The sequence below is a fragment of the Scardinius erythrophthalmus genome (genome assembly GCF_964197995.2).
Source record: "Scardinius erythrophthalmus genome assembly, chromosome: 5".
In the NCBI taxonomy this organism is placed as follows: Eukaryota; Metazoa; Chordata; class Actinopteri; order Cypriniformes; family Leuciscidae; genus Scardinius; species Scardinius erythrophthalmus.
The window spans coordinates 21,222,519-21,234,207 of NC_138225.1; the positions used below are offsets into that span (position 1 = coordinate 21,222,519).

Genomic DNA, 11,689 nt, shown 5'->3' on the forward strand with positions numbered 1-11,689 from the left:
AGGGAAAATACCAAATGGGTGGTCTTGTGGTCTATATGTGCTCTTAAAGGGATAGCTCACCCAAAAATTCAAAACTTCATGTCATTCCAAACCTGTATGTCACACTTTATTCTGCACAATACAAATGGAGAAGACCTGGACAGTGTTTTTTTTTTTTTTTGGTCCTCTGAAGCCATATGATGGGGAATAGTTAAAACAGAAGTTGTTATTCACTGAAAATATCCTCCAGCTGTGACCGGATCATTCAATGAGTTGAATTTGAGAAATGTGAATTCAAATGGATTAGTTTTGTTAATGGATGAAACATTTCACAAATTAGGTTAAACTGAGTTTGTTCACACACCAGACATTGCTGCATCTCTGAATGTGCTGAGATAGGACCAATATTTCAATGACTTTTAGGTCTTACACAATCCTCAAAAAAACATTATCCGTAGGACTTCAAATACATATAGGCTATGTAATTTTACAGTGATTGATGCATTTTTTTTAAACTCAATATCTCCATTCATTGTCATTGAATGTAATAGATATTCTTCAAAAAAAATTCTTTTTGAGTTCCATACAGGTTTGTACATGTGATTTCCTTTCTCCTCGGGGAGTTTTACAGTCTGCCTCCTTTTACCAACCAGCGCTCCTTATTTTCGTAGCATTATTTTTGTTTTTTGTTTTTTGACGACCCTCCAGACTTGTAATCTTATGCAAGACAATTGCATTAATGGATGAAATTACAAACAGTGCTAATAAAATGAAAAAGAGAAAAGGCCTAGATTACAACAAGCAATTTTGTACATTCTTTACAAAGTGAAAGCTACGCGTTTACTGTCACTATGATCACATCCACCCTCATCTCACCCACAGGTGATGTGGAGTTAATAGCGCTCTGTTGAACGCGTGGGAGATTGGTATCTCATTACAGTCGTCAACTTCATCCGGGACTACAAGAGGCATTTCTAGTGTGCAAGCTGCAGTTATTTCAGCATCTTAAGGAGCAGGCATGGGTACAGCGCGCGCAGCTAGAGCGCATATTATATGGACATCGATAGCTTTGGTCCTCATTTCAATCGCATCGTGCTTGGCTTATGTCTTCATGTCGAAGGTAAATATAACTGGATCTACTGCCTTAGAATTTCATATTTTTGGCCAATAAATAGACGCGTTGTTCAAGACGCGTCTGTTGGACATTTTGAAGAATAACTCGACGAATGTTTGTAGGCTACTGAATTTACCATTCCAGCAAGCATGTTTTAAAAATATGTATTTATGAAAAAAAGAGAAAAAGGTTATCCGATCTTCAGTTCACTTACATAATGTCTCGTTGGCTGAGAAACACTTCCTGTTTTCTCCAGATGTGGACAATAATTCATGGGTCGAGTTGCAGAGGGCGTGTTTGTAAATAACTCCTTCTGTGCAATCTAGGCTACTCTTGAAATATGCATGACATAGTGAGTGACATGTCTTACTGTAACTTCAACAGGTGTCTGGGTGCCAAAGAATTAGCATCGTGAATGGTAAGTTTATCCTAATAGCCTTTTCTATTAACGTTTTTTCTTCCTCTATTGAGGATGGCATTGTCAATGGTCATTTGGTACCACTAGCAAAGCAAAACGGAATGAAGACTAAACAGTTAAGATTTTATGAAATAATGTGTAATATGTAAATCTGGGGCCTGTTTCATAAACTGCCAAGGCAAAGCAAGGCAAGGCAAGTTCATACACTATGGCAATTCAAAGTGCCTTACATAGAGAGGAATAAAAATAATCTCAAAATAAAAGCCAGGGAAATTCAAAGTTATTCAAAAGCTTTACATAGAAAGGAATTATAATAATCACACTATAGCAATTCATAGAGCTTTGTATAGAAAATAGACACAAAATAAAAGCAGGGGAAATTAAAACAGTTATATAAGGAATTAAAAGAGATAAATGATACAGTTATAAAATGAATTAGTGTAGCCTAAAATGAATTAAAATAGCCTAGTAAATAAACTTCTCACCTGGCAAAACACCGGTGTATATTATTTTGACTCTGAGATTTCCCCTGAGAAATCTGCATCTGAGATGCTAAGACTAATCTTTCAAGTCATCTTTTTTTCTTTCTTTTTTTTAAAGACTGTTAAATACGAAAATTCATATAGCCTACGTAAATTCGTCTCATTTGATATCGAGAGTTAAGACTGGTTGCCCTTATATTATATTTTATCTAAATTTTGTCGCTACTTACGCGTTTGAAGTAAAAACGTAGCCTTTTAAAAGTTTTAAGTCAAACATATGTAGGCCTACGAATCTCCTTTGTTTTGACTTAGTTAAAAAAAAACCTGATAACTCGCACCCAGGTTAATATTTGATACCAATAACCAGCACAGAGCACCTAAACAATTTGTTTAGGCTACATGAAAACTGATCATTTTCTGAGCAATTTAAACACTATTGATTATGATTTACTGCGTTTTGTTGTCAATAAAATAAATCAAACGAAACAATTTCAAGCAATTGCATATTATAAAAAAGAAAACTAAATAGCATAAAAGTTCAGAAAGCTCTTACTGTTTGAAGAATCTCCATTCCAATTTATTATAGTTGAACGATGTATGAGAGTGTACAATGTGTAAAAGACAGCTGTGCTCTTTGTTCGCGTGTGTGTGATTGTTGTATTATGCTGTTTGGGTGGGGATCCGAGCTGTCTCGCTGTGTGTTGGTGGAAATGCATTTTGTGGTCTGCTTCCGCGCATTTTCATGTTCAGCTGTCAATTGAACGTTTAGTCATTCATGCAACAATTATTTATTGTTTTTAGTCAGGATTCGTTCCGTTGTGGTAATCTTACAGATGTTTTTCTTTCATTTGTTTTTCTTTCTGACAGTCTCCGCAATTGAAAGTATGTTCAGACATCAAGTCTCGCGAGAAAAATGGCTTCTAAAAGGTGATTAGTAACATTTGTTTGTAACAAATTGTAACAAATATTTATGTAAAAACATGTCCTCCTATGTTTCACATAGGCCTAAACATCACATTTCTTGTTGAAACATTAGTTAGGCTATATTAAAATTAAACACTGTAGCTAACATTACATAAACCTCTCTGATTCCATAGTGAGAATGTTTGCTACATGCTTATCTTTATCTTCGTTTCTCTCCCCCCCCTCCTTTTTTTCAAGCATGCAATCACACTGATAATCGTTTGGTTTGGGATGATGTGTGGGACTACCGCATGAAGGGTGAGAGCATTCTGGACCGTAGCAAAACGTGGATTGTCATACGAGAGAAAGGTGTTTACCTGGTCTACATACAGGTGAACTTCGATCTGCCACAGAAGAATAACGACTCTACTGTAGACCTCAAACTTCTAGTGGATCTCAGTTATGATGGGAAACCAGAGTTTTTTTCAGCTGCACATGACACTCAGGTGGTGAATGTCAACACGTATACAGATGCAAAGCTCAACACTTTCCTTCTGATGTACATGCAATCAACAAGCCAGTTATCAGTGAGAGTATTTCCAAGTGATTTGGTGAACTATCAACCGCAACCGTTCTCCACCTTTATCACTATCATAAAATGGGCAGACGACTGGTAGACTCTGGAGCATGGGCAATAAATATTGCATAAATGATTGGTTATATCCACAGACCATGTCCAATTTTTACAACGGCAGCTGTTCTTATATTCTTGTTAACTTTAATTGTGACATTTCGGTATGACGCAGTCTCAAGATCAGCTGCTAGAACACCTGAGATTTTCCAGCTCATACTAGGAAATGCTCGTTGACATTAACAAGGATTGCGTGGGGGGTTATGATACTTTCTTGGTGTTTTTTCTTCTTCCTTTCGAAATATGAAGATCACATCTCATGATCTTCTCAGAAGCATGACACATTTTCCTCTCAACCGATATACAAGTTAAGTTTGTTGTGTTTCAGTTTTTTTATGAGTCAAGATGAAAAAGGGCATGATATGCTGAGCACTGACTTTGAAGATTCTCATGTATTACGTAGGCTACATGCAAGATGCCGCTGCTGCCTGCAACAAACATGCTTTACCAAACAGTAGTAAGCTAATTCTGAGAAAGTGGGTATTTTTCAATGAAAGTCTATAAATGTATCATGTAGTATTTAATTCATCGACAGCTGAATGTAAAAACCTCACAACAGCAACATGTGTTTGATATAAATGCTCAGCGTGTCATACAAAAGCTAAGGCTATGAAGCAACACTTTATTCTGTAAATATGGGCTTTGGGGTTTTTTTAAGACAAGCAATCACATTTTAATTTTAATAACAAACTCTTAGTATTTAATGAGCCAAAAAAATTTGATAGATGTTGTGCCAGATTTTGCTGTAAGCAACAGAAGCACTTATTTGTTCATGAATGTCATGGAAATGTTTTCTGATGGGGGTGGTGGATGGCTAGGGGTGGTATGGGGATATTTCTTTCACATAAATTACCACTAGGTACATTAATCCAGTCAAGCAAGCCATATAAAACTGAACAACATGCTGTTTTCATGAGACAGTGGAATGTTTTTTTTTTTTCTCTCAGCAAGTGAAGCAAACCAAGTATTGTTTCAGTCAGGAAAATACCGTTTATGATGATGCTTACTTTTTTTGTCTTCTCATGACCCAAGCCAGCTATTCTTTGTCTTAAGGTTTTTTTGTACTCCAGAGTTTTGTTTTCTTTAGATAAGCTCTTATACTTAAGCTCTTATTCACGCAGAGTGATTTCAATTGACTACGTTTTTTTTTTACTGTTCTCAAATATGTAAACGATATTATATTTATATGCAATTTGTAATATTTTTATTTAAACTATTAATTATAAATAAAGCTGTAGCTCCCTCTGCATGCCTCTGTTATATTGTAAGCCATTTACTTTACATTAAGCACTTCAACAAACACCAAACATGTTTAATGAATAGCTATGTGAATGTCACAAATATAGACAATGTAACATCACAAACAAAATGCCATGTCATCTGAGCTTTAAGCTTTTTAGCCTATTCTGACCAGACTACGCTTTATTTTTATTGTTTTGAAAATTATAGAGAGCAGCAGCTTGAAATCACTAAAGACAAAAAATTCTGCTCCAAAATAATGCTATTAAAACTTTCATTAAAAAACATCTAGGTATGAAGTACAGGGGGAAGACAACTAAAAATAAGATACAAAATAAGAACAGTCTGTTTATAAGGAGTTATTTATTTAGTGCTTAGATAATTAGCAAATACAATCTTATAACAAATCAAATAAAAGCTTAAATACAAGCTTGTAGACTACTTATTATTCAGAAAGGACTAAATCTGTTGAGGTCAGTCAAACTGGTAGTGTTGTGTTGCCTTAGGCTGCTCAGTAGAAAGAGAACATGTCTTTTAACCATTAACTAACATTACCAGAACATTTCAAGAAATTTCTGTGACAATAAAATAAGAATTTACACAATGTTAACTAATGGTTGTATTTAGTTTTGGTTTATTTGTTTGTTTACAACCAAAAACCTTTAGTTGAGTAGGCTAATTTACAATGCAAAATCTGGCTCCTGAACAAGGAGGTCCAAGGATGGTTTTTCTTTCTTTCTTTCTTTCTTTCTTTTTCTTTCTTTTCTTTCTTTCTTTCTTTCTTTCTTTCTTTCTTTCTTGAACAAGGAGGTCTATAACAGGTCCTGAATTAAAGCAGAGAAGGACTGATTTCGTTGATGTAGGACTAGATGTAACGGTACGTACTGCCCCCTTGTGGCAAAGACTTTAAAACTGACGGAAAAGAGCTGAGTCAAGTCTGAAATTAAAAGGGTTTCAGTTGAGTCATGTTGTGAATTTAGGCTTCAACGTGTTGTTCATGAAGAAATTATGAATGAATAAACCACGTTTTGTAATTGCTCTGACTAAAAATAAATAAACGTATAGCCTACATTTATTTGGTCACACACGCACACACAGCCTCACATAGCCTAGCCTACTCCAAAACTCGCGCAACCCGTCAGAGGATAGCCTATACAGATGGACGGATGAATGAATAGATATTTATACATTATGGAAAATGCATTTATCCCTTTTACCTTACGAAATGAAATGGTTCAGAAATAAATAAAGAACTAAACTAGGCTACTGTAAATTCACTTTATCAACATGTTTTGAAGATTAGGCCACTTCCGCTGTGTTTGGAATAGATGTAAATTCTGGAGAAGGCAGATGCTAAAATTGGAAGTTGGCCTAATGTGAAACAGTTATAGGCTACGCCCGGGATATCTGAATCGTGAATTATGAGAATTATCTTTTTTCAGGATCGTCTGGAGTTCGTCTGGAGTCGTCATTCAGTTGCATGTAATAATTTCAAGGAATCTTTTCGATCTTTCTCGATAAACGCTTCACACATTTCTCACAAGCAGCGTTGCGCGAATTGAAAATAGCCTAAGGCCAATGGAAACACGTCAAGTTACGCTCGTGTAGCAGATTGGGGATTTCCCTCCATTATTCCCGCTGGTGGAGAACGGGAATACTTTCCCCAGATTCAGATGTGTCAGATACCGGCTGGTTAGTCATTATCATGATTTCACTTATAATAAAAGCAAGACGCACAAGTACAGCTGAGCTTGTGTTTAACCGTTTCTGGTTACCCCCTTGCTTTCCCTTTTTTGCCTTTTCCTGATGGAGTCGTGTGGGTCACTTATCTGTCCTATCAGGTATGTGGATGAGTTTAATGTGGCATGTGATTTATTTTTTTGTGTAATGTTGGTGTAACCTATAGCCTGTTCTGCAGTCGCTACAGTGCAGTGAGAGAATGTTGCAGCATGCAGTCGTTTTATATAGGCCTACGGTGTTCTGACGCAGTAAGTATGATCTCTATCTGGTGAATTCTTTTATGCTTTGAAAAGTGCTTAAACCTCACGTGTGCGTGTGCGTGTGCGTGTGCGTGTGTGTGTGTGTGTGTGTGTGTTTAGGTTGGGGGGCGTGCTTCCAGCTCGGAGCCCTGTAAGCGCATCTGTAATCAGCAGGAGACACGGACCCAGACTACGCTGCTGTTTTGTCTTCATTATAAATGCATTGCTGTTTTGTCTCCCTTATAAATTTGGTGTTTTGTTGGTATTATTCTTTTTATGGAACCTGTAATTTAAGTGCTGTGGGTTCTCTCTGGGATATCCCTCTCTGTTTGGCCCACTTACGTTTGGGGTGTAGTGTTAAACACACTTGAGTGTGGATTTGTTTCATTGCCTTTGTAGTGTGGGACACTAGTGTGTGGGTGTAGTGAGTGATTACTTACGAGGTGGGTCAGGGATTCTTTTTCCTGTTGGTGTCTTTGATTAACCCCAGTATTTATGTTTTCTTTTTGTTTTTCTTTGTTTTATTTAAAATACCTTCTTTTTATTGACATGTGGGCAATTAGAGGTAAATGTCTGGAAGGTAAGCTATTTACTAGTGAATGTGGTGTTCTTTTCAATGTGGAAAGATTTTATATAATCATAAATTGCTTTTAATTGTCAGAACAGTCTCAGTCCTCTTTGGGAAGAACGAACTTGTCTGAGTATTCGGGTGAAACAAGGGCGGTTCTAGAGGCGGGGCCACAGGGGCCCTGGCCCCTGCTTAAATCTGATTGGCCCCTGATTGGCCCCCGTTCCTAGGGGTGGGGGGAAATCGATTCTTAGATGCATCGCGATGCGGACGTGGACGATTCTGAATCGATTCACAAATGTCAAAAATCGATTTTCTAAAAATATATAGGCTATATAATATATATTTTTTCTAATAACGTAATATTGACGGAAAGCAAAAGGCGGAACTCTAAAGCGGACGTGAAGTGCGCGGACAGTCTGTGGCGCGCACATAACAGAGTCGCGTGATGATGGCTGAGCACCAAATTCGAACGGCACCCTCTTCGTTGAAAGCTAACGTATGGAAAATTGGCAATTTCATTGTGACCTATTTTTGTATGAGAGCTGCTTTCTGTATTGTTTAGTTTTCACATCAATATGCTGTAAACCGATCTGTTATACGTACGTTTTACTGCCCTGCAATATGTGCAATGTCAGTCACAAAAAGTTACATTTTGACTGTGCTCTCTGCAGATGTTCATTCACTTTTTTTTGTATAAGCATGTTTTTGATTGTGGTATACAGCAAACATTTCAAGTCATAACTCTTTATTATTTAGTTGTGAATAAGAGCGGCTTTGTATGTTAGGCCTACTAATTATTAAGAATATGCGTAAGTCCACAAGCATTATGTTTGTATGAGAGCTGCTGGTACATAATTCTATATTTTTGAACGAAAACTGTTTGTGAATTTGCTACAGCAAAATGTTTTTTGTCTGAAGGATTATGTTGCTCATTGATAACAGGAGGATGTTGGTTAGAAGTCTATTATTAAATGCTAGAGATTCAGAATATGCTGAAGTTTGTATTAATTTACTACAAGAATGCTGCTAGTACAGGCACACATTTATTTTCCTGTTGGTTCTTTACAATGTTGGGACAAATGCTGGCAAATGTAACCTTACAGTTGACTTGCCAAATCACTTCCATTTGTTTTATTAATAAAATTAATATAGGAAGTATTGGAAGTAAGTTCGTTATGGGTCATCATAAATACTTTGCTTTAAAAAGTACAAAGTAGTAAATAATCGATAATCGTTATCCTCTGAATCGTAATCGAATCGAATCGTGAGGTGCCTAGAGATTCCCACCCATCAATCGTCGACGAGAAGAGCAACCGGAGAATTCTTCACAACGATCACAGATGCAATTCCACCCCCAAACAATTAACAATAATTTACTCTTTATAAGCAACGACATGATTATGAAACTTAAAAGGTGGAATTCAGAAAGAAGTGCATTGTGTCCTTTATGCACAGTATAAATAAATGAAAAAAAAAAATCATTAAGAACTTTACTGGCTCAATTTTTTATTAGAGCGTTTGAAAAAGGAATGACTGCCGAAATGTATTTAATAAATACTGAATAAATTACTGAATACTGAATAAATTATTTTGTGTGCTTGAATGTACCCTGTATTTGGCCCCTGAATGTAACATGTGGCCCCTTAATGGCCCCTGTTACAGAAAAATAGAACCGCCACTGGGGTGAAAGCCCCGAGATGGCGTAGTTGGTTATGTTGAAAATATTATTAGAGTTTTATTAATATGAATTTCCTTGCTGCTTATCTTGGCTATTATTTCTCTCTTGGCCCTTACCATCTTGCCACACTCGCATGAGGTGTTTTTTCCGGCAATTCGAAAAAGGAACATGCGAGAGAGTGGCACAACCTAACATTTTTGTTTGACTTTCTCGGTTTGTGTAAATTCACTTGGGGTTCAGAGTATTTATTTATTTTTCACATGTCTAGTACAATCATGTGGTTTTGTTTCATTAATGCAGTGCATACTTTTTTTCTTAATTTACCCCAAAAGAATGGAAGTGAAATGTGACAACATGCCCCTTAGGTGGGGCACATTGTAACATGACCATATGACAGCTTAAAATGTTATCTGATCTAATCAAAAAAAAAAAAAAAACAAGACAAACTAAAATATTTTGGCAATAATAAAATGATTCATATAAAATAATGGCATTTTTTAATAATTAATTTTTGAGTTTGCCAACAAACACATCACATCACAAAACACAGCTATACAGCATAGTTCAAAACATAATAATAATTTCTGAACATTGACTGTCTTTATTCACCTTTTTCTAATGGTTTCCCAATAGAATTAATAAAAGTAGGAGTACACTGTAAAGCAGTGTTACAACATGCCCCAACTGTGCAACTGCTCCTGTTTGATCAACTTACCTGATTACAAGCACATTACCTTTTTTGAATGACAATATGTAATGAATCTTCGCATAGTTTTTCTCCCATAAAACAACGGGTGACCACGACTTTAGGGACTGTTTCACAGTGGCGTTTTCTTGCGGAGGCCAAGGGAAGCCAGGCTTCCTCACTTTTTCAGAATATAATCGTCATTTAATAAACACTTTTGTTTTCACAGTTTACGCAATCCTTCTGTCATCTCCTCATCGTCTCTCTTCGTTCATTACTGAGTGTTTTATGATGTGTAAAACAGCGCCCCTATAAAAGTGACATGGTGAATGAGCGTTGAAAACATGGTACTGCACCCTGTGTCTGTGAGGAGGCCAGGCTGAGTTGGCATCCCTTGATAGAAAAAAAAAAGAATGACTAACCAATCAGGTGACGCTATTGTCATGACACTGCTCCCCTGTGATTGGTCAGGACAGTGTCAAGGGAAGCCATGAACTTGTTGGCATCAAGCCAATCACATCACGTTATCATCGTCAATGAATGAATGAATGAAATAGCGGAAGATTTGTGGTTTTGTGCCCATCTTTTTAATTCCTTTATTTATTGACCATACACTCAAAACAAAGACACATTTAAATGTAAGCCTTACAAACAACCTTTTCACACGTAAGTTTTTCAAGGCGACCGTTATTGATCGTAGTATCACTTTATGGTTCCCATGGAGACGCGTCTTTCATTGCTTGTCACACCGCAGGCACAATAGCGCTGAATGATCAGCTTTTATTTCCTTTTTTTATTCAAAATTTCACAAATTTATTAGCTATAGCAGGATATATCTGATATTCCGTTTGTCAAATATGTGCAAGAGGATGTGTTTTGTTGTTCAAACACCTTTATAACAATCGCGTTAGTTGAGCTGTATGCGCAACATATTTTAGGCATCTACGTGCTCAAAGTGTTGGATTGTAACAAGCGTAAGTCCCGGTAAGATGATGCTGGGCGCTCTAATAGTTCATCCAAATAGCAACATATAAATGGTAACGTATGATTTTCTGCCCCCACCCCTTAAAACACACAGCTTCAGTCTTAATTGGCTTCCTCAGAAATTTTCCCCACGCCAAAGAGTATAGAAGTAACAAGAGGCGAAACTCAATAGAACGTTCCATTGCAACAAACTCACCCATGCGCAGAGCTGCAGCTCCGCCATCTTGGACTGAACGCAACACCGCTGTCATAGGATTGAACTATACCGGTTCAAATTCAAAAGCGGTTAAATTAACTAAAAAGTAGTTTCTAGTTTTTAATATCTCTAGAGCAGACATCCCATGTCTCCCGGAAGATCCGGGAGTCTCCTGCATATTTATAGCGGCTCCCTGATGCCCGCAAATTAGCTAAAATCACCCGGAATCTAGAGCGAGCGAGCAAGAGCGCGCAGCTCCAAACCGTGTAACGTTAGAGCACACGGCAGAAAGGGTGAGGGAGCGAGATATCAACATATCAACCTAAAATGTGGAACACAACTTGTTCAGATTTTTTGCTTTCATTTTCTTGCAGTTCTAGAGTAAAATATATTTTGTAATATATATATATATATATATATATATATTTTTTTTATATAAAATATAAATAATTATATTTTAAAATTTGTACATTTTAATAAACTCAAACTTATATAACTTTTTTCTGTTTCACTTTCATAATTTATTTCACTTCAACAATAATCTGACAAATTAAAACAAGACCAACCATAGTATTAACGTTACAACCATACTAACGTTACAACCATTTAAGTTTGGATAGTGATTTTCATGTTTAAGCGAAAAAAAAGGTGACAGTTAAAGGGTTAATTTAGTGATAACAATGAATTAATAAAGCGGTCATTTGCCAGGTTAGGTGTTCATATATCTCTGAAAGTATGCGATTTAAAAAGCCCATTTCGAGTCTTGACAA

The 11,689-nt window shown here is 36.6% G+C and overlaps 1 protein-coding gene and 1 long non-coding RNA gene across 2 annotated transcripts; both read left to right on the top strand.

The window, feature by feature from the left end:
* The first annotated feature begins 606 nt into the window (after positions 1-606).
* Positions 607-4,836, top strand: LOC308691344 (uncharacterized protein). The gene is made up of 4 exons (XM_081366421.1): positions 607-1,099; positions 1,478-1,511; positions 2,861-2,920; positions 3,155-4,836. The coding sequence occupies exons 1-4, from the start codon at positions 998-1,000 to the stop codon at positions 3,571-3,573; spliced, it is 615 nt and encodes a 204-aa protein (XP_081222547.1). The 5' UTR covers positions 607-997; the 3' UTR covers positions 3,574-4,836.
* Positions 4,837-6,276: 1,440 nt separating this feature from the next.
* On the top strand, positions 6,277-8,362 carry LOC308690969. The gene is made up of 3 exons (XR_014030225.1): positions 6,277-6,667; positions 6,745-6,814; positions 6,926-8,362. It is a non-coding gene; the product is annotated as an uncharacterized lncRNA (long non-coding RNA).
* The last annotated feature ends 3,327 nt before the right edge of the window (positions 8,363-11,689 follow it).